General features: G+C 51.4%; 9 protein-coding genes across 9 annotated transcripts; 6 read left to right on the forward strand and 3 right to left on the reverse strand.

Annotated features, from left to right (window-relative positions):
* Positions 1-3177: 3177 nt before the first annotated feature.
* On the reverse strand, positions 3178-4143 carry JKF63_03304 (uncharacterized protein; the record flags this gene model as incomplete). The annotated part of the gene is made up of 1 exon (XM_067899308.1): positions 3178-4143. The coding sequence occupies one exon, from the start codon at positions 4141-4143 to the stop codon at positions 3178-3180; it is 966 nt and encodes a 321-aa protein (XP_067756098.1).
* Positions 4144-5486: 1343 nt separating this feature from the next.
* On the reverse strand, positions 5487-7076 carry JKF63_03305 (uncharacterized protein; the record flags this gene model as incomplete). The annotated part of the gene is made up of 1 exon (XM_067899309.1): positions 5487-7076. One exon carries the CDS (start codon positions 7074-7076, stop codon positions 5487-5489), a length of 1590 nt encoding a protein of 529 aa, XP_067756099.1.
* A 654-nt stretch (positions 7077-7730) lies between these two features.
* JKF63_03306 (uncharacterized protein) lies at positions 7731-9569 on the reverse strand (the record flags this gene model as incomplete). The annotated part of the gene is made up of 1 exon (XM_067899310.1): positions 7731-9569. One exon carries the CDS (start codon positions 9567-9569, stop codon positions 7731-7733), a length of 1839 nt encoding a protein of 612 aa, XP_067756100.1.
* Positions 9570-11377: 1808 nt separating this feature from the next.
* Positions 11378-13099, forward strand: JKF63_03307 (uncharacterized protein; the record flags this gene model as incomplete). Its single annotated transcript, XM_067899311.1, has 1 exon — positions 11378-13099. The coding sequence occupies one exon, from the start codon at positions 11378-11380 to the stop codon at positions 13097-13099; it is 1722 nt and encodes a 573-aa protein (XP_067756101.1).
* Positions 13100-13663: 564 nt separating this feature from the next.
* On the forward strand, positions 13664-14944 carry JKF63_03308 (uncharacterized protein; the record flags this gene model as incomplete). Its single annotated transcript, XM_067899312.1, has 1 exon — positions 13664-14944. One exon carries the CDS (start codon positions 13664-13666, stop codon positions 14942-14944), a length of 1281 nt encoding a protein of 426 aa, XP_067756102.1.
* Positions 14945-15698: 754 nt separating this feature from the next.
* JKF63_03309 (uncharacterized protein) lies at positions 15699-16376 on the forward strand (the record flags this gene model as incomplete). Its single annotated transcript, XM_067899313.1, has 1 exon — positions 15699-16376. One exon carries the CDS (start codon positions 15699-15701, stop codon positions 16374-16376), a length of 678 nt encoding a protein of 225 aa, XP_067756103.1.
* A 702-nt stretch (positions 16377-17078) lies between these two features.
* On the forward strand, positions 17079-18269 carry JKF63_03310 (uncharacterized protein; the record flags this gene model as incomplete). Its single annotated transcript, XM_067899314.1, has 1 exon — positions 17079-18269. The coding sequence occupies one exon, from the start codon at positions 17079-17081 to the stop codon at positions 18267-18269; it is 1191 nt and encodes a 396-aa protein (XP_067756104.1).
* Positions 18270-19250: 981 nt separating this feature from the next.
* Positions 19251-20132, forward strand: JKF63_03311 (uncharacterized protein; the record flags this gene model as incomplete). The annotated part of the gene is made up of 1 exon (XM_067899315.1): positions 19251-20132. The coding sequence occupies one exon, from the start codon at positions 19251-19253 to the stop codon at positions 20130-20132; it is 882 nt and encodes a 293-aa protein (XP_067756105.1).
* Positions 20133-21992: 1860 nt separating this feature from the next.
* Positions 21993-23573, forward strand: JKF63_03312 (uncharacterized protein; the record flags this gene model as incomplete). The annotated part of the gene is made up of 1 exon (XM_067899316.1): positions 21993-23573. One exon carries the CDS (start codon positions 21993-21995, stop codon positions 23571-23573), a length of 1581 nt encoding a protein of 526 aa, XP_067756106.1.
* Positions 23574-23729: the final 156 nt, after the last annotated feature.

Raw genomic sequence — 23729 nt, forward strand, 5'->3', positions numbered from 1 at the left:
ATCGACCACAAACCCCACGGCTCATGGCCTCGGAGAGACGAGGCAACAGAACACACGAAACACGAGAGAGGCTGGCCGACATACACCGGGCACGCAAGCACATCAACAAACGAGAGAGCAGGGGTGGGGGGGCACAGCAAAAACAGAGAATGAAGATGACCCACAAACGAGCCAGGGGCTGGCACTGGACCCCAACAAACGCGAGGGGGAAGCGGGGGAAGAGGACACACAAACAACAACGTCAAGAGAAAAAAAGAGTGCATTTGGAGAGGGGCGCACACCCCAATAAGGCCAGAAGGGAGACCCGGGGAGAGGGAGGGGGAGGAGGAGGAGGAGGCGTCTGCTACGGAGCTAGCACATGATGGTCGAGATGCGCGCCGGGCGAGCCAAGCAAGGCAGCGAACCACACACACACACACACGAATCCATAAAGGCTACACCGCCTGCAAACGAGTGGAAATGTACTCAGACCCAGGAAGCAAAAAATTCACCACAGGCGGAAAGAAGGGGGGATGATTATGAACCCCTTGCGAGTGAAACTCATTAAAGCGCAAAACGGGGTGAGACTAAACGCTAAGAGCTAAGCTCCTGAGACCATGGGGGGAGGCGAGTCGAGTGGCACCCCGTACGTGCCGCAGACTACCATTTCACACGGCTGCAGCCGTGTAACCATACTACTCAACAGGCACACAGAGCCTGTGAAGGACGGTGCCACGCACTTGTTTAAAAGCACTCATAGATAACCCCCATTTACACGGTGTGCAGCATCTCGCCAGTGTTTCACGTGCTTCATCTGCGAGATTACATTGACCGCAGAGTAGGCCTTGCGTATCATATCAGGTATTTCGGAAGAGTGAACCCAATGAAGGTGGCTATCCATTACGCAGGCATCGTCTTGCAGACGCTTCCAATGTTTCAAAATGGCATCACTTATGCTCCCCGCCAGTCATGACGGAGGGGAAAAGGAAATGAAGGCCGCGCACCCTCCTCCCTGACGCATTCTTCATCGTGTGCGAGCCTCACGGCTGCTGCTTGAGGGCAGAAGAATTCATGCGTATACCCGTGGGAGATGCGTTTATGCTAAGGAGTAGAGACGGCCTGTGTTTTGGAAGGCGAGGGGGCTCCTCAAATACTAAAAGCTCAACGGACTTTTGTAGAGGCGCGGAGATGTGCTGTATCCTACAACCTGGTCCTCTTATGGCTCTCAAGGTGGTTTCATCGATGCGTACACAGCATTGCGGCGTTGATTTTTAGAGGCGCATAGTGTTCCACCACCACCACCACCTCTCTCTCTCTCCCACGATCCGTGTGGTTTCTGATGAGTCGCTGCAGAGAAAATTACCTGTATGGGAGGGGAGGTTGAGCTGGCACCTGCAACTGGGTCGAAATATTTCCTTTTTTCCAGCGTCAAATCGACTGTATGAGCAGAGCACAGAGTGGGCGCCTGCGTGCAACAGGGGTCAAAAGAGAGAGAGAATGCATCTCCACCACCTGAGTGCGGGAGGAGAGCAAGTGAAGTAGTATCCCACATAGACAAGGTCAAGGATTTAGATGAAAAAAATGAGCCGCGAGAAAAAAAAGACAACATATATGCAAATGCACGCCTAAATCAAGGAAATGAGAGACAAGCGAGTGCGCATAAGAACCGTTATATCGGCCAGTGCAAGTATGTCGCACTGTCGCCTTTAGACGGACAAGCCGCGTTTTTTCTTCCCCCCCCCCCTCCCTGCGAAGGTGCAAAATGAGTGCATTTTTTTTTTGTAGCGTGACCATTCATTGCCAGGCTACAAGCGTCGAACTTTATCTGACCCCTAACAAACCCATCGCATAGTGGAAGGAAGTAAGAGGCTCGGGTTAGAGGAATGCGTACGCCGTCATATGAGCACAGCATCCTCTTTAAACTCAGCTCCCCGCCACCTCGCGTGACACCCCCCAATCCGCTCAGAGCTGCTCCTAATATACCGGTTGTCACGCAGTGCGTCCCTCAGAGCGGCCCCAGCCCCCCCCCTTCCCTTCCCTTCCCTGGCAGGCAGTGGAGGGCTCAGCGATATGCATTCCAGTCATATTGATACTTTGCTCGTCACATGGATGGTGCACATGCTCGCCGGATGCAATTCACTCCAACGTAGCGCCATCGGCGATCTCACCGCTCAAACCAGGAGCGGCACATTGCTTTGATTTCTCTGTGCGGCCAGTGCTTGACATCATCACTACCAGAAATGGCGCGACCCTCTCAAGGGGGGGGGGGGGGGAGGAGTAAGAGCGGGAGGAAGAGGGGCTGCCTTGGCCTCCCACATAACGGCTTATGAACCCCTGGATGCCCGATGCTGAGAAGTGCCCCCGTCACAAGGGGGAGTAGGATGTAGACAGGAGGAAAAGAAGCCTCTTCGCGGCGAAAGGGTTATCATGTGATTTCTGTTTCTACTCACACTGTTATCCCCCCCCCCCACTCCTCTGTATTGTGCTCGCCATTGCAATAACATACACTACTCCCCAACATCGCTGCAGACTTGTCGGTGAGACGCTGGGCGCTTCTAAACAGCAAAGCTGGTTTGTTTCGTTGCTTCTTTTCAATCTCCCCAAAAGAAAGAAATAGTGAATAGTTAATATACACTACCTCACGGGTGTGCGTATTGGTGTGTGTCCGTGTGTTGATCACACCAACCTTTACACCTCACCAGTGTGCGGAAGGGTGGTGGGGTGGGGCCACTCGAATGCATCCCTCGGTCGTCTCTGGAAACACGTGAAGCGTGAAGCGGTAAGAAAACCAGCAGGACGGATACAGGCGCACAAGCACACACACACACACGTATGTGTGTGTATGGCAATGGACCTCATGGACTAACATTACCAGCCATCAGAGCAACCCATATTTTTGAGGTAGGGAGGGAGGAGGAGAGAGGGAGGAGGGGAGGAGGGGAGGAGAGGGAAGGGAAGAGAAAGGGGGGGAGAAATGTGCTCCCCTCTTCTCGTTCCCCCCCCCCCCCAACGATGAAGATCGACCTACGCCGGAATTTCCTCTCCTGTCGTGTAGTCTACCGGCTACGCGAATCAGTCATGCCCCACAGTGCGTGCTCTCTCCCTACCGCCTCACCCCGTATCGATCCCTTCGCTTTTCTTAAGCTGCCTCGACTTTACCTTTCCAGTAGAGCACTACAAGACACCGACCGCACTCCTCTACGCCTCCGTGTCGTACTTCTCGATGATCTCATGCGAGGGCCAAACGCGCACCATGCCATCCTCGGCTCCGGAGGCATAAGAGTTTCCATCTGGAGCCCAGCGGATGTGGAACACGGGCCCGTGGTGACCGCGATTAGACTCCACCTCCACTCCGTCCAGAGTGAACTCTTTTGCCTTAAGCTTTGAACCGGCCGCAACGCGCTGCCCGTCCGGGGAAAGAGATGCGCACTCGACATCCTCTGCGGTAGTGAAGCTGTTCTTTACTTCCAAGGACGTGGTGTCAATGAAGCTGATGCTCTTCTCATGGGCAACAACAATAGAGTGGCGGTGTGTGTACTCCACAAAGTTGAGACCGGGAATCTCGCGGCGCAGGTAGGGCCCGGATGTGTCACGGAGGTCCCACTTCATAATCACGTTCTCGCACGCCGTCACCATGGTGTTTGTGTCCAAAAAATAAGTTGCCTTGACGTTAATAGCGTCAGGGCTACCAAACGACAGCGGGTCGGCGTCGTAACGAGTTGCGTCGTAGATGCGGATGTTACCATCGAAACAGCCTGTGGCGATCCGCTGATCCATCCAGTCGCACGACTTAATGTACTTTGGGTGACTCCACACATGAAGCTTCTTGCCGGTCAAAGCGTCCCAGACCATCGCAGAGTAGTCACCGCTACCTGTCACTAGCCGCGTGGCGCCATTGTTGAAGGCGGAGCAGAACACAGCTCCCTTGTGCCCCTCAAACGTTCCCACCCAGTCGCCGGTCTGGCCATTGCGAAGCATTGGCTTTGCGTCGTGGCATGACGTCACAAACCAAAATGTGCCATCGATGATCTCACTGTAGTTAATATGGCATACCGGCCGTGTGTGCCCAGAGCAGATCTTCACCTTCGTGATGTCAGCAACACCATTGTCTGCAGCAGGGCCTGCTGGTGCTACCTTCCCAGTAGGGGCCACGTACTTGCTCATTGCAACTGCCGTTGAGGAACTGCTAAACGAATCAGAGGACTCGGTGCAGAGGCAAAACAAAAAATCAGGCGCACACTGCTTGTTTAGCCGATGCTCGTCACGTGTCAGGGACTTTCAGTGCTGATCCCCCACAGAAGTAACTGCTGTTGATGTTAGGCAACCACCAAAGCGCTCCCACAACGCCTCCGTCCGTACTGGTCTCTGTGCGTGAGAGAGAGAGGGTTGTGTGTGTGTGTGTGTGTGTGTGTTAACTAGTGAACAGCTGGTGTATTCCTCTCTCCTTTGCAACTCAGATCTGTACGTCAGAATTCGATTTCGGGGGGGGGGGAGGGGGGAAGCACTGAATGGTTCCGCTAACGCAACTGCGAATTAACCGTGCAGGAAACGGGAGGAGTAAATCGGCTTTTTGAGGGTGTTCTTCGGACAAATTTTTTTTTTTTAGAGCACCGCAAACCAAAGGAAAAAAACAAAATAGGAAGTGGCGCGAAACGCAAGAAGCACCAAGAGAAAACGTTGAAGGGGAGAAACCTTGGGAATCATTGTGTGAGCAATGAGAGAGAGCCTGATAGCCACCTTAACAGACCTCCTATGCCCAGTTGTGCTACCGGATCGACCAGTGAAAAGTGAAACTCTCCACACATCATTCCCGACTGAGAGGGATCGCGTGTAAGGGGGTGGAAAAATTAATTATGCAAGCACTGCGGAGACGACGACGCGAAGCCGTCCGCAGGCAAGCGTGCATCTTGTTTCAAGATGCACGTATCACGGACGGTGATGAGAACTCAACGTATGACTCTATTCCGTTTTGCTTTCTCGGAGACAAAGCATACAAACATGCGTACAAGTTAGTCCCACTTAGCTCTTCGCCTATGCAACACACAGCCTCGCTTTCTTGATCAGAAACACCCAGAAAGAAAATGATGAAACAAAAAAAAGGGCGGTCACGGAGAGCCCCCACTCACTCACCCACACCCCGAAGGCTTCCACTTGGGGGACCTTTGATGCCAACAATCACAAAAGCGCTGCTGCTTCTTCCTCTATGTTCAGTTTTTTCTCAAATTTCTCAACGCGCTTTAAAACTTTCACTCCGCCAGAGGACACAGGTCAGACATCTTTAAATGCAAAGCGTGGGCAAGAGACTTTTAGGGGTTGCCGTATGACGAGCCGGTTCTATATCAGGGAAAGAAAAACACAGCACTGTGACCTCTTTTCGAGACGTCTGGGAGACGCGATATTAAAGACACACATGGTTGGGTATCGCGATTTAAAAAATCTTTCAGAACTTTTTTGCTGTGTCTGAAACACTCCTACGCCTCTATTTTCACATGAATGGTGACCATTCATCACTGGGTGCGCTGACGCGGCACGGCGCGGAGTACATCATCCACTCGCAGGATCATCTCAGCTGCTTCGGAGGCATACGCCACAACCGAGCTTTTTACCTTGTAGGACTCAGTGATACGAAGGGTCTTCACGTCAGCAATGTCGCCACGGATAACATCGATGCCATACGATTTGTGCCCGTGGTAGTGTTCCGCTTGGAGACGCGTGACAAGATCATTGCTATCGAGACCCGCGTTATCAGCAATAATGGCGGGAAGTGTCCGAAGTGCAGCGGCAAACGCCATCATTGCCAGCTGTTTTTTCCCAGCGATCGACTTGGCTTTCTCCTCCACTGCGTTTGCCATGAGGAACTCCGAGCACCCAGCACCGAGAACTGTGCGTGTTTCCTTCACAGTCTCCGAGATGACGCACACCGCATCATGAATGGAGCGCTCCGCCTCATCGAGGATGTGGCGCGACGCGCCGCGCAGGACAATTGTGCACGCCTCACCTTTGGGGAGCCCAGAAAAACGGATAACAGTGCTCTCACCAATCATGACCTCGTCAATTTTTTCCGCGAAGCCGTACTGCACATTTGCGGTATCCTCAAAAGTTGAAACGACGTCAGCCCCGAGCGCCTTCGCAAGGCGCTCAATGCCATCGAAATCAGCATGTTCGATGGCCATGATACCATGCTGGGCAAAGATCTCTTCCGGATAGTTATAGATCAGCTGGCGGTTGATGAAGCAATTGATGTTGTGGTTGATGATCTTCATACACTTAGACTTCATTTTGGCTTTCTCAGATGCCTCCACCTCCGCTAGCTGAGAGATGCTGTCCACATTCACCTTGGCTCCAAATATCTTGATTTTGTCGGTATCCATTGGGGTGTTCGCTACAAGAATCTTAGCGTTCTCCAGGGAGCGGGGCTGGCCAATACCGATTTTTTTGTCCAGCAGGAACCCAGGTTCAAGATAGCTGTCACGGAGCGTACCACCAAGTTTCTTCATGATATTGATCATCTCGAGGTTGCCGCTTCCCTTCAAACGAAGAACCGCGTCGACACAGAGCCTTGCAAAATGGTCCGACTCCACAGTAATAATCTTGGAGCTGAGGGTAGTCTTAGCGATAGCGATGAGATCCTCGTAAAAGAGCTTTTCATCAGCACCATGATCCTCGGCGGACTCCGCCAAAGCCTTCTGCGCGGTGTCGGCAGCCATACGGTAGCCCTCAATAATCGTCTGTGGGTGGATAGACTGGTCCAAGAGTTTCTCAGCGTTGCGCAGCAGCTCTCCAGCAAACACGGTGACGCTAGTAGTGCCGTCGCCCACTTCGTCGTCCTGCGTCTTGCTCATATCGATCAGAATCTTGGCAGCCGGGTTATCCATAAACAGAGATTTGAGAATCGTTGCGCCATCGTTGGTGACGCGCACAGACTGCGTTCGATCCATTCCTTGAAGAATCTTGTCCATGCCCTTAGGGCCCAATGTTGTTTTCACAATATCAGCCACGGAGACGGCACCCATTATGTTCATAAGGCGTGCACGTTCGCCTTTCTCCTCCGAGGCGCCCTGGCGCAGCACCTGAGAAGCCTGATTAGCGAAGAACATTTTCTTTGATGCCCCCCACTTTTGCGCAACACTCAATGAAAAGTGGTGACAATTTCGTGAATGGAAGTTGAATATCAGGCAATGTCGTGACAAAATATAAACTGATCTACTTTTGGGTGAGCATTAAACAAAAAAAAACGAAGTTTTTGTTTCGAATTAGTTGCGCAGTGACAGATTGAGGAGAATTTAGGAGGAGAAAGCGAGCCAATAGAGACCCTAGAGGAGAGATGAATACGTAACACGCACATAGCTCTCAGAGCGCAAACGCACCATTAGGAACGGAGAGACTATCTCAACCATTATGCAAGCTTTGTAGCCATGCCCTGCTCCCATTCGTAAACTTCACAAAGATAATTATTGATATGGGAAAGACACAATTTTTTTTTCTGTATGTGTATCAACACGGGAAGACGGAAAAAGTAGAAAATGTGACAATAACAGAAGCTGTAGAATGATGTGTACACCTTCCCGTGCTTTTTTCTTCGCCTTTTTCTCGTGTATGCTTTCAGTGTAGATAAAATACATATACTACAGACTCACATATAAAAATGCAAAAAAAAAAGGGGGAAATGCTGCTCAGGACGCACCGGTAAATTTAGAAGCGCGAGAAAAAAGTTCAGAAACCAGAATTTGGTAAAAAAAAAGTGAAATCCGTTACTCAAGATGAAGCACAAAACTCACATTATTAAGATCTAAATGTCTCAGCATGTGCGCCGTTACTGTTTCCGTAATACGTTTCCTTGCTGTTGTGTATTCCATATTACTGCGCAGTTTCCCTGCCACAGTACAAATTGCAAGTTCACGCGGAGCAGTAGAGTGTACCCAGATTTTAGGGATCTCAACATGGTCCAACAGAGCGGTTTCGAGCAGTGCTTCACGCAATTTGGGGGGATAGTCGCCTTCATTATTTGGTGCAGAGAGCAGAAGGATTTTCCCCGTTTCTCCCAGAAGAGGAAATGCTGAGAGAAGAATCAAAACGGCACTCATGGCGCTACAAATTGGATCTGAAACCCAGAGACCGAACAGAGAAATCGAAATACTCGAGATGATAACGCTAACACTGCCCAACAAATCTGCAAGAATATGCAGATAAACTCCACGCATGTTGTGGTCCACATGAACACCACAACCACCTTGATCATGCGAATGTGAATGAATATGACCATGTGCATCGTGGAAAAACAAAATACCCACCACATTCACCACTAGTCCAATCAAGGAGACAAGGAGCAAGTATGGTCCTTCGATTTCGGGAGGATCCAGAATCCGCTGTATCGATTCAACCATCACATAAAGTGCGATAAAAACAAGAAGAATTCCATTTACAAATCCCCCCAAAACTTCGTAGCGCGCATAGCCAAAAGGATGTGTTTTTTCGTCGGGTTTCCACGAGGCGGCGTGCGCTGCATATAGCCCAATTACAATGGACATTCCATCAAGCATCATGTGGAACGAATCCGAAATCAGTCCCAAAGAGTTCACGGCAAAGCCGTAGATGAACTCTAAAAGCATTATACCGACAGTCAGTAGAAGAAAAAGAAAGAGCTTGCGCTCCCTTGAACTCGAGAGCCATGTGACAAAAACACCGCCATCCTCCGAAAACTGGTTGGTCCTCCTGAAGATCTGGGCTGCGTGAAAGTGTACGCCGCTCTGTGATCCTGTAGATGAGTCTGCGAAAGTCAGACCGTTGTGAGCAGCAAAAATGAGACCGAAAATGGTTAGCAAAGCCAGGCACTCCCAGTTGTAGACATCAGGAAACACTCTTTCCCTACAAACAAGTGAGGCAACTGACATACCAACAAACGCCGCTACAAACTTTGTGATGCTCCCCTGCAGTGTCAGGCCTGTATTGATGCAAGCAGCTAAAACAGCGCCTGATACGCAAAATACAAGCAGCAGCAGCATTTCATTCTCAGCGGCTAGCTTATGCTGAACAAGAGTGGTAATAAAGCCCAGAATACCTAAACCACAAGCGGCGAAAAGAAGCGCTGCTTGAGGAGCTTTTTTCATTACTTCTTTTGTAGAAATGTGAACAGCACCACATGTACAAACAACCCCTAAGAGATCAAAAAGCTTGGATGGGTGCGTTGGCCGAGCTGGATTCGACGTGAAAGCCACCAGGACACAGCTAAGAAACGTACATGCAAACTTTGCAAATCGTGAGGTTCTTCTGATCCGAGCAATATGATCTACCCCAGCGGCGCAGGCGCACGTACAGATGAAGCGCAAAGCTCCGAGGGTAGTGAGTCCGTATATGGCGCTTACAAAGAAGAGAGCACATGCCCCAGCTGAGAGCAAGCGACTTTGGTCAGGAAAAGCGTCCCATGCTGTGGCTTTCGAGCACAGTATGCGGGGAAGTCGCGCCAAAAACGTCAGGACTGCCGCAAAGGAACTTAGCCAGACGACACTTGTGCCAGATATTGTGGCACAGTGATAGGTAAAAACAACACATACGGATGCGGCGAGGGTTACGACTGCTTCGAAGAGCTGCATCTGGCGAGTTGAGAGGAATGTGTAGCTGTGGTGATAGGAAAAAAATATGAAGTGGGGGGGGGGAGGAAGATCGACACGTTGTTCCAGGGGTGCTGTGTTGCTTTGCAATACCTAAACAGCAGCTAACCAAGGCTTTTTTGTTAGGTGAACAACCATTGTGCTTACTGGCGCCCGCGCAAGTAAAGAAGTCCCGCTAGTGTGGAAGGTGTACTTAATGTGCTTTCGAAGCAAAAGCAGACCAACAATTGCTCGCACATTGTATTTGGCACGTCAGCGAGCTTGACTGTACTGGTGTCAAAGAAACTTAGCGGGCATCTGCAACCGAAAGATTTTGGAACCAATCTTCGAGCTGCCATGATGATTCATCACCACAAGCACGACGCTGCATGGGAGAAAAATGCTACAGCAACAATATCTTTGTAAGTTCTTTATTTTTTTTTTGTATGACAGAAACATCCTCGTTCCTCATGACTGCTAATCCAGCCCACGCTACGCAGCTGACCAACGGTGGAGAGGAAATTAGGGGATTGTACAGCCACTAGAGTATAAAGCATTGCCGAGCGTGGCTCTCAACTGTCGTCGGAAAAACGTTTTATTGGGAGGCATCCAATGTTCTAGGATGAAAAGGGTGAGGGAAACGTCTACAACTGCAGAAAATGGCATCACGGCTTCTCATCTTTTTGGAACAAGACCATAGTTGCAGTTTCCACGACTTGTAGTGTTATCATGGACTTACCGGAGATTCTTCAAATAGCTGATGAGTGTGACACGGTGTATTTGCGAACATATCGACGGCGACGCCGCTGTACGTCCTATGGGATGTGAGGTGCTGCCTGGTTGCTCCACGTCCTTGAACCTACAGCTCAATTACTTTCAAAACAAGAATGTTCAAAAATTTGCGTAGCATTTTTGCTAACAGGTCACCCAACGATTCCGTGATGAAGGCACTCCTCAGCATCGGGCATCCAGGGGTTCATAAGCCGTTATGTGGGAGGCCAAGGCAGCCCCTCTTCCTCCCGCTCTTACTTCTCCCCCCCCCCCCCTTGAGAGGGTCGCGCCATTTCTGGTAGTGATGATGTCAAGCACTGGCCGCACAGAGAAATCAAAGCAATGTGCCGCTCCTGGTTTGAGCGGTGAGATCGCCGATGGCGCTACGTCGGAGTGAATTGCATCCGGCGAGCATGTGCACCATCCATGTGACGAGCAAAGTATCAATATGACTGGAATGCATATCGCTGAGCCCTCCACTGCCTGCCAGGGAAGGGAAGGGGGGGGGGGGGGCTGGGGCCGCTCTGAGGGACGCACTGCGTGACAACCGGTATATTAGGAGCAGCTCTGAGCGGATTGGGGGGGTGTCACGCGAGGTGCCAAATAAAAAAGGAGTTTCTCGTCTGATTCCTGGGGTGTGATCCTACTGAGCACAATCTCACTTCTTTTTTTGGGCAGAACAACTCATTTTTTCTTTCTGTGTTGCAGTTGAAACCTCCTCCTCAAAATGGCGGAGTTCAAGAGGGAAAAAATGGAGGTATCGATTTCACAAGAAACTGCCAATTTTCGGTGTTCTGAAACCAAAATTGAGAAAGGAGATTGACCGAGGCCAATGAGAACTCAGCCAACCTCGTGAGAAATCAGTAGGATGGGCCATCTGTTTTTTTTTTCTTGGTACTCCTCTTTCCCTTGGACAACGGGAACGTTCAGCCCTCACTCTTTTGCTATTCTCAAAACCCTCCAATCTTCTCCGTCTGCTGCCTCTCTCCGCTAGTTTCTATCGAAGAGTAAATAAAATTCCGTCATCTCAGGCGGCAACAATGTTTAAACTCGACAAAAAGATCCCATACGAGGAGTTCCTCAGAACAATCACCTACCACGCGGAGAATTATGAAATAGAAGTTACGAAACCCTATCAAAAATATCACATTGTCCAGGAGCTCATCGCGAAAGCCAGGGATGAGGAAAGGCAACAGCGCTACTCTCAGGCGTACTATTTCGTCAGGAGGTGTCTTTTTATTTTCAACAGGAATCAGAAATCTCGTGATTTCATAGAAAAATATCCACACGCAATAGCCATCTACAAAGAAGCGCGTGACTTTGCGGCTAGGCTGGTCTCAGATAAGCTTCCGAAGGAGTACAAGGATTCTATAGACGAAATCGACCGCAGCGAAGCAGAGCGCAGGCGCATCGTAGCCCTTCAGCTGGAGCCAGATGAGTATAGTGGTGGTAATGAGAACTTTTCTTGGGCTGCTGACATGCATTCGACGAGACAGCAAAAGCTACTTCTCTCCGAGAACAACAGTGTGAATGAGTTGTTGCAGCGATTGAATCACGCTTCAATCCCTGATAAACAGCGCACCACTTCCCATGGTCACCCTAGCGGCCCTCTTGATTCCCAACCAACGTCCATCGCCACTTACCCATCCGAACTGTCACCGAAGTTAGAGCGCCCAGAATCCCCAGGCAGCAACACTCGGTCTTTAACATCATGCAGTCCCTACACGAACTGTATTCTGAACCCAACAGATGCTCCTCTCACTAAGCCACGGAGGGGAATAGTAAATTTGGGAAACACATGCTACATGAATAGTGTGCTGCAAGTGCTCAATTCGACACCATTAGGCCAGTACTTTCTCACAGCCGACTACATCTCTCATCTAGTCACAACCAAGGGGAAACTGACTCACTTGACCAACGCTTTTTGCTTTGTAATCCGTGAACTCAACCGTGTGGATTGCGATTATTCAGTGAGTACGTCGCAGCTCAAGTTAACACTCGGCGACTATTATGAGGGGTTTCGGAACTCAAGCCAGCAGGACGCTAACGAGTTTCTGCGTGTTGTGTTGGACGGAATTCACGGAGCACTGAACCTGAACGAAAGTAATCAAACTATATTTCGTGAGATAGACAACTCTAAAGGCACCGATGAGGAGCTCGCTCACCACTACTGGGCCCAATACTGTCAGAGGAATTCTTCTGTTGTCGTGGACTATTGCTCGTTTCAAGAACGGAGTACAATTCTTTGCCCCTCCTGTGGCCACCAGTCGCGTTCCTTTAACGTATGTCTCAGCATCGAGATTTCTATTCCGTCAACGCAGTCAAAGGTTTCACTTGATGACTGCTTCGCGGCGTACTGTCGGGAGGAAATTCTTGACGACAACTCCATGTACATGTGCCCTAATTGTCACCAGAAAGTGAATGCCCGCAAACAAATGTCGTTTTATTCGGTGCCATCTGTGCTATTCATTACGCTGAAGCGGTTCCGTTCTTACGGGAGCTTCACCACCGCCTCAAAGGTGAACTCTAGCGTTTTTTTCAGTAAAACGTTGAGTGTCGCCCCCTATATGTGCTCCAATTTCTCAAAAACAGAGTATCATTTAGTGGGGATTGTCAATCATCAAGGAAACATGCATGGTGGTCACTACACTGCAGATGCTGTTGGTGTTGATGGAGTCTGGTGTAACTTCAGCGATGAACGGGTAACTAAGGTAGATGTGGCGGATAATAAGCAGGCCTACATACTTTGTTACGTGCATTGACCGAGTGCACGCTCCCGTTCTTCCAACGCCGACTCCCTTTCCGTGTCTCGTTTCTCAACAGAGAGGGAGTCACATTTTTTTTTTGCTTTTGTTTGCGTACTCCTCTTTTCACCTCGAATTGTAGATTTGTCTCTCTTGCAACCGCCTCCGTGAGGGCCAGAGATTGATATTTTGCTGGATTAAAGACACCGTGCTTCTTCATTGCAACTTTCTTCTGTTCATCTCAGTGCTAGTGCGACGCGAAGTGCGTATCGGACCCTGTGCAAAGAAAAATGGGAGGTTAGGAGCAGTTCTCTAGAAGCCGATCGGATACGGTACCAGCGGACAAACTCCAATGCGTTGGGTCTGGGGTACTTACCTGGTAACTTCTTGTTTTCGAAGAATTTCTCTACGTAAGTGCCTTGGTATCTGGTTTTCCGTGGTCAGTATGATGAGAGCTTCAGCGGCGAGTTTTTTTCTTGAGGGTGCCTTTCACTTTTGCCTATTATTCTCTTTTTTCCCCTCTCTATTCCACCAGGGCATGGGGGAAAAGACTACAGTTTCCTATCGGGTGACTTGGATAATATGCACTCACAGCGCTTTTATTTTCCTTCCCAGGAAAATAGACTTTACCACCACCCCTCTGGTCCGCTTGATGTGCACAAGGCGCTTCCTGGCACCCCTCCTCGGGATTTCCCACCAAGAGTTTCTCTGGAGAAAAGTGGACGACCCCATGTGGGCAAACTGGACACTTACTCCCAGAGAAAGCAAAACGCTGAAATTAGGAGCCCATCTCGAGCCAATGTACCTCGCGAAGCGCACACCGTATCTGGCTTCTCTCTCACACCACACGACTCAAAGGTGGTCTTGCCCTCAAGACTTCGCTATGCTGGAGTGCAGGTGACGAAAGGAATGTGTTTAGGTGATTTCCAGGGTGCGCCTACAGCAAGGTTTCACCAGCAAGACTCGTCGCAGGGTATCCTGGACCCACAAAAGATCCCCAAGGTGCCGGACACGTTTCCGCTGAATTATGAATCTGTCAGAGCAGCTCTACTTTCTTCAGTTGACCCATTGTTGCAGCAAGCGCTGTTGCTGATGGAGGCTGCGGAGGTCGAAGAGCGCCTGACACTTCGCCAGGAAGAAGTGGATGCCTTTGAATCTATTATGGCCTTATTCAGTGTGGCAAGGGAAGTCGAAGAGATACGCGTTGCTGCCTTTGAAATGTTCCACTACGAAAGGGCGTACCGCCGCGCCGTGAAGCGCCAGGAAAGAGATGAACGACAGATTCTCCGACTTTGGTATTCTGGGAGTTACAGAGATGCACAACTCTCAGAGGAGGTGCGGATCATTCGACGTGAGTCGGAGGAACCAAGAGATGCGTTTCGCCGCTCTCTTTTGCGGTCGCGAAGCGCTTCTCTACAACAGCAGTCATCGCATCTTTTCGAAATGGGTGCCTCTGGGATCACCACCCCTTCCTCTACTCCATTGCTTCTTCCCCAGAATAGTGGAAAGCACTGTCGTGAAGCTTTGTTATTTTCCTCTGAGTTGGGGCGACAAGAAGGGGATCGAGGGGTTTTCCCAGACAGTTTTTCCCAAGAGCCGTACCGCTTCCCCCGGGCATTGTCGCCAAATCCAACAGTGTCTCACTTTTCACGCCCCTTGGGCTCATCTCCTCCTCTGGGAAGTCCTAGTGACTCCGTGAACATTGCAGACAAGCGGCAGTATTATCACGACCTCGATGAGCATCGTCAGAGGTCGCTGAGGTGCATTGAGGCAGAATTGGAAGATCGAATTCTCAGACAAGAGGCGTTGCTGTTGCCTGCCACGCTGATGAACCGAAGCAGCTGCCCTTCTTTACTGAATTGACGCCTGGTGCCCCTTCCCCCCTCCCCCCCTCCCTCTGTAGTGGCTGAAGGAAACAGCGGATCCGCGTGCGAGCAACAAAGCATGGAGGAAGATATGTGTTGAGTACTACCTTCTACCTTACGTGATGCTTTCTGGAGTAGACCTTTGAAAAAAAATTTTCACACACACACACACACGACAGTGCTATTGCATTGCTAAGATGTCCAGTCTATTCTCGCATGAGATTTTTATTTTTGCTTTAAAGTTATGCGCTGCTCGTTGTTTTGATCTTGTTTGTCGCTTGATGTGCCTGTGAAGGCAAAGGACAGCTCTCATCACAATAATCGGCTCCCTTCTCTCGGCAATGATGGGAAATATTGCAAGCATGCTTATTAGGTGGCAGAAATAATAATATTACGACCTTCTTTTTCGCGCTCTGTGAAATCTAGTTGCCTCCTCATGCGGTATCAGTCCACCACTGGCTTTCCCCCCCCCCCCCCGGTGTGGAATATCCAAAGCAAATGGGTCGGCGATACGCTAACAGAGAAACCACCAGTTACACTGATTTGGGTTGCTCTCTCGAGAATACTTCATGTCCCCCGTACAAGGTACCTTCTCTCACACCACAATTGACGTACTGTGTCGTTCTTGCCCCCCTCCCCCTCCCCTACCACCACCAAACACCTTTTTTTTTTCCCTCAGGTGCGTTCCTTGCGCTACGGAACGAACAGCCTGCGAAGGTCAAAGCAAGGAGCAGCCACGTTTGTGTGTCAGTATGCGTCACTGTCATAAAATACAGGCACCTTCAGGATTGCTCAGTGTCTTGTCGGACTTGGTGCAGCCCTGCACCTCAACTTCCTATCAAGATCTTCTGCAGAATCCACACCTCCCTACTCACCCGCTGCCTTTTCTTCCACCACCTCGATGGGCAGCAGAGCTGTCGCGTGTGCTTCGCAGAACTTTTCCTGACGTAGCACAGGAACACCGCACTCGTTTTCTACAGGTGTTTGTGCACCCAAGTTTTACCACAGCCGCGGGTGAATCTGGCACAATGCAGCCGCTTGTTGCCATCGGGGAGTCTCTCTTGGAGCGGATCGGCGGGCTTTGGATACTGGCCACATTTGATTGCATTCGACGTGAAGAGTACGTTTCTCTTCTTGCTTTGCTAACCAGCGATACCGCGCTGTGCCGTGTCTTGCGTGATCACTGGCGCTTGGAGCACATGGTGCTCACAGATGCGTCAGCGGATCTTTTCTCGCGCCAGCGCCTCAGCTCTGCTAAAGGTCTCTTGTCTTGGTTGTCTTTGCAAGGGACCACGAGTGGGACCCAGTCGCTTCCCGAACCATATGGCGCTTGCTGCGTGAAGGCAATGACTGCCGCAGTGCTTTTAGAGCACGGCAACGACGTTGCGGAGCATTTTGTGAAGTCTGAGGTGCTCCCTTATGTGTTATGACGCCGATTGAGGGTTTTCTCGTGTCTTCATGATCTCAACCTGGGGACGCATTTCCTGTTAGCTGCCTTGACTGCTATGCTTGTCGTCGTGTGACGCCTTCTGGCTTCTCCTGCCCTCGTGTTTCAGTAAGAGACATCAGAGAGAAAAAACAGCGGCGGCACCAACGCCCCCTTTCCCTCTCCAGGTGTATTCTTGGAATGCAAAGGCGCTTCACGCAGCCCCCCTTCTTCCCTCCCTCCCTCCCTCCCTCCCCCTCCCCATTTGGAAGATGGTTTTTTCACACACGCCGTCGGTGGGGAGCTGCAGTATGAGTGGATATGATTCACAGGGCGCTCGTGGCAACCAAACATTTTTTCTTGAGTGCTCTACTAGGCACTGTTTGCAAAACAACTGAGCATTCCCTGGTCGCGTACGCGTGCCGCTTTTCAATTCTTCAGCGAATGAAGCACAAGGAAATACATGGCGGCTGCATTGTATATTTCATTCACCTATTCTTCTTTTGAATTTCACCGTTTCTCTTCACCTCGCGCTTTGGCGAGTAACCCCCCTCCTTCCCCCTCCCTCCTCCTTCCTCCTCTCCAGCCACACAACTCACAACATTAAGGAAAAGCAAAGGTGTACGTCATCTCACCTGTCTCCGTCGCTTGTGCACTTCTGCGAGCGCTATCCCGCTCTTTTAGCTCAGCGAAGCGTATCTCCACCATGATGGTTTCCGCCTCTGGGGAGCATGAACTCTCCTCGTCCTCCTCCCAGCTTGTTCTCGTAGCCTACGAAGAAGAGGCGCCGCGGTGCAGGCCGCCAGAGGAAGTGCTGGTAGAGCGACTCCAAGCACTCAAGAGGTACCAGTACGCCATCCCTGACGATCCTGACAGCGATGCCTCTGGTGCTAGCGCTTACCTGGCGGTGTGCGCAGAGATAGCCAGGGCTACTGGTGTAAATGGTCCAACGAATTCTATCGCAAAAGATCTTGCCACTGAGAGCGAAGTTCTAGACTTGTCGTACGCTGGGCTAGGGGTAAAGCGATGCGCGGCGCTGTCCGCTGCTCTTCGCGTCACGTCAGCTGTTCGCTCACTAATTCTCGTCGGCAATTACATCACTCCGTCTGCGGCGCTGATGATTGTGCGCGCCATAAACGAAACGCGCAGTGTTGAGTCTCTAAACCTGTCGAAGAATCAGCTTGGGCGTGTGGAGACGATGCGGAAGGGCGTAGATAGCCTGATTCCCATCTCCGGCGGAGCGGTGGTTGACGAAGTGCTGGCCCCTGGCTGCTCATTGCGCTCTTTGACGCTCTCGAACAACTCTCTTGGAGACACTGACATCGCTGCTTTCGCAGACACTCTGGCTGAGAACATCACTGTACACGAGTTGGACTTGAGCTACAACCGCATCGGGTTTGTTGGAGCGACCGAGTTGGCCAAGGTCCTCTCCCGCAACGGCGACCTGCGCGTGCTAAATGTTGAATGGAACCCGTTGCGCGCCGCGGGGGCGCAGATCCTCTTATCTGAAGGGCTTCTCCTGAATAACACCATCAAGCAATGCAACTTGAGCTCTTGTGGACTAGATGACAGGTGTGGGCAACTGGTGGCCCGTGTCGTATCAGAAAATGCAATTGAGGAAGTAATTATAGCCAACAACCGAATCGGTCGTGTGGGTGCGGAGGCCATTGCCAAAAACTTGCCGGCCACGTCTGCGTTGACCACGCTGATCATGGATGGGAACCCTATCGGTGACGCTGGAAGTAGTGCTCTGCTAGATGCGGTTTTGAGCGGCAACGTTCCCACGCTTCAGGTGATGAGTTTGCAACACTGTAGCTGCTACGACCCCGCCATCCTTCAGCGTGGGCAAAACGCTTCCAGCGCCACTCTCACGATTCGCATTTCTGAGAGCGTGTAGCTCCCTTTTTTTTTTTGTTCTTGCTTCCCTCCTTGCGGTAACATCCACAGGCAGACATTCCCTTAGTGTATCTTTTTTTTTGTGTGTCTGTGCCTGTACGCCTGAGTGTGTATTCCCACCCGTTATGCGTGTGCGTGTGCGTGTGTGCGGAGGGGGAGGGGGAGGGAGGGGAGGGTAAAGGGGAGGGTTGCTTTTTGCGATGTAGATTACAACGCCTTGAGCTCGAAGGCTGAATTGACTGTTCCTACAGACAAGGTGCACGCAACCACTTCAAGAGAAAGGAGTCACCGGAGGGGGGGGGGGGACTGGCTTCCATCATCACTTTCCTCTCTTCCCTTCAAACATTCGTCTCTGACACTCAATGAGAAAAAAAACATCATGGTGCTGGATGGAAAGTCGTTATCCCCAACTACGGGAAGACGGATGTGGGCACTTGGTTGGGTAGTGATGACGGAGGGGAAGAAACCCGTTTCTCTTTTTGCGACGCTTCACACTGTGACTCCGAGACCACCAGTGCAGTGACGGAACCTCTCTCTCCCATTTTCTCAATCTCTCTAGTGAACAAGAGAGATAAGCACTTACAAATTTGTTCATGCGCTCATTTGCACACCTCCACTTTTCATCTCCTGTCCGGATTGCAAGCTTTTTTTTTTCGCTCCTTGTTCAGGAGTTATTCACTCCGTGTTTTTACCTTCACCGGTGTGCATCCTCTACAGCGTCAGTTGCCCTTTTTTTTTACCTTCCTTTAGGCGGTTAGCGGTGCGGCTTTCGGTGTGTACTTGTGTGTGGGAGCACGTCACCTACCGTGCTACCGGTGCTACAGCCCTTGGGGGAAGTACGCACCAACATCCACCTCTCGACGCGGAGGGGCACAGAAAAGAAGGAGGGCTCAATTCTTTTACATATCTCCTGTGTGGGGAAAACAGCTCCAGCAACCTTGTGTACTTTGAAAGCCGGAATTTTTTCTCTTTAGCAGTCATCATGACTTCTCTAGTTGAAAAGATGAAGCGGTGTGAAGCGGCGCTCGCAAGCCAGGTGGAGCAGTGGTCTGAACAGGATGAAGCTCACTCGCAGTCATCTCGTCAGATGCTAGATCTTGTGAAGTCGTCTGTGGAGGCACTGTCAACAGAGACCCCTGTGCCACGACTCAGTGAGAGTATCGCTGGTCACTGCTCTTCATTGCTCGAGCTCTCTGGACCAGGGGATACGGTCTTCCTCCGTGTCCTCACACAGTTCCTTGCCGACATGTCGCTGAACGAAGAAAACGGCGTGATGCTTCTTCGCTTCGGCATACCAAGCTTCTACCTGCTTGTGTTGCAGGAGTGGTCCACACTGCCACCTGACACCCTCAGAGTCGTTTTCGACCTGCTCAGTACCATCTCCTCGAGTAATGCGCAGAGCCGGCAGACGCTTCGGCCGTGCATTCCGTATATACTGGCCGCAGTGGAGCATCATCTCTATGAGATGGATGTCTTGTACGGCGGGGTTGTCACTCTTAGTATGCTCACTACCATGAATGACGAGAACTGTAGCCTCATTGTGCAGCGTGGTGGCCTTCAGATCCTTCTCAGCGCCTTTTACCATGCTCACCGCATGGAGGATACTGTCCAGAAGGTGAGGCAGAAAAAATCTTTCCAGTCCAGCTCGGCGCTGCTGGCCCGCACCCAGACTCGACGGCTGAAAGAGCAGGCAGTCCTCTGCCTCAGCGTTCAAAAGTGGTGCCGTGATGTGTTGCTCAAGGTTTGCCGCACGCGCTCAAAGGCGGTGCAGGATGCCCTGAAGAAAGCAGACTTTGGCGTATACGGACATTGTATCCCTTTAGATGAGTTGAAGTGGTCCTTAATATTCGAGCAGAGAGGCTAGAGGCCCACTCTCTACTTGTGAGTGGTGCATTTTGAACACTTTTTCTTTTATCCGGCCGTTTTTTTTTTCAATGCAAGTTGGAGAGCTATTGTCATGGCGCAGGTAGATCCCATGGGAACATTGCGTTTTTCCTAAACTCAAGCACGGTGCAGATGGCTTTGTATCACCAGTCCACTTTTGGGCCTCTACGCGCCCCTCGTTTATTTTTTTCTTGTTAGCTTTCTCGGGCAGGGGGGGGGTGCGGTGGAGACGTAAGGTGCACAAGGGACACCGGAGTGGATGACGAACTTGCCCTCAAGTAGGGTGGCAGTGGTAGCTATCAGCGTCGGCCACGCGTGTCAACTTATGTGTGCATAGTATATTTCTCTCCACTAAGAGGGAAAGGGAATATACATCAGTGAGTGCGTGTGCTCTGCGAGGCTGCACACCCGCTGTGTCCTTTTCCTCCTCCGCCTCCCCCCCTCCTCTTTAGCTGCCATTTCTCGTTCCTTGACTGCTATCCTGCGTGCGTGCCTCTGATAGGACCCATTGTAGATGAATGTAATACACGGTGAACATGCTGAACACACACACACACACACACACACACACACACACACACACACACACACACACACACACACATGCGCCCGCGTTGCGAGAGCTCGCGAAAATCGGAGCGCAGAGGCGACCCGTAATTCATTGGAAAAGTCTTGCGGATACCACTCTTTTCTGCAGCAGTCCACTGCGCGCATGACATTGGTGTGATAGGCTGATCTAGTTCACGATCACTCAGAGACCGACACCTCAAGTTGGCTACTTACACCCGCGCCATCATGTGCTGCTCATTTTTCTCTCGTATGCGTGTTGTTTCTAAATCCCTTGTTGCATTGGCGATGGCAGTATTACTGCTCATATTTCCATGTGTTTTCTCTTTAATGTACCGCCCCCACCCCCCTTTTCTTTCCCACTCCCGCTTCCTCTTGTATACATTCGCCCCTGACATATAACCCGCACGCATCAACCCAATGCCTCTGTTCCCTCGTGCGCATCTACACTTCACCGCCCACCCTTCCTCCTTCCCCCCACCTGTTTGTCTTCCTCTGACGCACCTCCACAGTCTACATCAAAGTCCACCCTCTTTTTTCCTTTCCCCCCAGAAAACGCCTCTGAAAGGGGAAAAAAGAGTAAACCGACCAAGAGCCCCCCCCCCCCCCCCAACACACACACACACTGTCAAAGAACCCCCAACCTACACTACCTCCTCCCCCGAAAAGAATCAGGCACACTTGACGCACCACTGAATTCCATCGAGCACTCTTGTTTCGCCCCCCCCCCCTCCTTCGTGCCAGTCTTTTACTTCTCGTGGCGCGGTTACCCCACTCCTCTCCTCATCTCACATCTTCCCCGCCTGACGCTAAAGGAAACAACATACTAAGGCCGTTGTGATTCAATCCGCTCATAACCTCATTTGTACGCCGGTATCATTTGTTTTTTTTTTCGCTAGCCGCAGCAACACTCACCTCGTCTCTTTCTGTTTCACCTTTCCCTTGAACTCACCCTATCGAGAGGTGGTGGAGAGATACACAAGACCTACTTCTTTTCTACTCGCTCCTTCTTTTGTAGTACGTTACTCTTCTTCTCTCCCTGCCTGTTTGCCTTTTGTCGAGATCACGTGCGCTCGAGGGCCCAGTTTGTGACCACTGCAAGCAACTAATTTTTTTTTTGTGAAGGAAAGTGCGGCCCTCTTTGTTGTCTTTACGCACCAGGGAATTCTTTGACACATCTGACCAATCCTCTCCCTGTCCCCCCTCCCCCTCCCCCCGCAATCACACCACCACACGGCCCCTTCCTATTTGAGATCGGCGCAAAAGGTGCATCATGTCTCAACAGAACGCTGTCGAGTCCCTGCTGGTGCGCCTGCAGATGGGGGATACAATCCCCGCTTTTCAGGCAATGGGTGTGGACCGTATCGTATCTCTGCGCAAGTTGTCAGAAGAGGCTCTGCGTCAGGCTGTTCCGGACGCTGAGCAGCGCCGGGCGCTGATGGATGCGATCGAGAGCCGTGGTCATCTGCAGTCGCGTCGCGCCGCCCCTTTGGCCGGCCAGCCGCACCCCCCTCGCAATGCCGATTCTGACCATGCCCGCAGCGGCAACGACGATGGTCACGGTAGCTATGCGCCGCGCGGGGACCGTGGTGGTCGCGCTGGCGTCCGCGGTGGTGGTCGTGGCACCGCCACCCCGAACGAGGAAGATACCATTCGTGTGTGCCGCCACGCCTTTACGGCGGAAGGGTGCAAGTATGGCGACAAATGCCGTTATAGCCACTCTGAGAGTGACCGCCGCCGTGCACAGGCTGCGCCGGCGGGGAGCGGCATGGCGCAGCGCTCTGTGGAGCGCCCGCCGCCGAACTTCAAGTTTTCGGTGGAGGTGGAGGTTCCGACGGAGCGTATCAAGTTCCTCCTGGGCTCTCAGGGTAACAACATGAGGTTTATCAATGAAACCTGCGGCACGTACAACGAGCGCTTCGACCACGTGGACGAGAATGAGGGAACCTTTACGATTCGCCTTCTCGGCAGCAGCGAGGAGGCGGTCAATAAGGCCAAAGAACTGCTTTTGTTGTCCGCTGGTGTCACGCGTGAGGTGGAGAAGAAGGATCGTTTCCAGTACGCTGTGAACGAACTGGATGCGAACATACACGCCGCTCGCCTGCTTGCGGCCTGCAACACCAAAAACAGGGATACGCCGCGCCACCTGTCCGACTCTATTCTGCGCAATATTGTATCCACTTTTACCTTTGTGCGACCACAGGAGGTGCGGCACTACTACATGTACACCTCCACCAGCGACAAGGACAAGCTTGAGATGGTTAGCAAGGTCGTGTCTCAGTTGAAGGGTGTGCAGGCGATTTTGTTTTGCGACCAGAAGCGTGTGGAGGAGATGTGCAAGGGTTCACAGCGTATCGCGCGCCACTTCAATGGCGTGGAGCCACAGTTTGTGTACCGCCGGCTGTCCAAGGCCGAGCGTCTGACGGCGCTGGAGAAGTTCAAGAAGGGTGTGGAGAACGAAAACGGCGTGCGCCAGCGTCTATTGGTCACAAATGAAGATTACGCCAAGTTGGCCCGCAAAACCATCATTCCATACGTGAACCTTGTCATCAACTTCTCCGTGCCGCGCGCTGAGTACTACGTGCTCCAGTCAAAGGTTGCAGGTCGTCAGGGCACTATCGGCGCGTCTTTCCTCTGTGTTAGCAACTTCGAAGAGGGGCTATTCCGCGAATTGGAGAAAAATATTCACTTTGAGCGCTTTGAGGACGAGGAGCACTTTCGCACGACGGCAGTGGAGCTGTCGTACGACACAAATGAGACGCCACTGACGCCGGAGGACGCGGACCCACCGGCTGACTGGCGTGACCACCTAAACGACGCCAAGCCGCGCCCGGTGTGCGGCAGGCGTCGATAGGCGGGCGATACACATGCGCACACGCGCACGCAAGAAAGTAAGGTGAAGGGGAGAGGATCACGTAGCAAAAAGACGTGGGACAAAAAAGGTTCCGAGTTCTCACCACCGTGATTTCTCCTCGCCTGCTGTCATCTTGGGGAAAGAGGACAAAGAAAT

The sequence above is a fragment of the Porcisia hertigi genome, chromosome 27, assembly GCF_017918235.1.
Source record: "Porcisia hertigi strain C119 chromosome 27, whole genome shotgun sequence".
Classification (NCBI taxonomy): Eukaryota; Euglenozoa; class Kinetoplastea; order Trypanosomatida; family Trypanosomatidae; genus Porcisia; species Porcisia hertigi.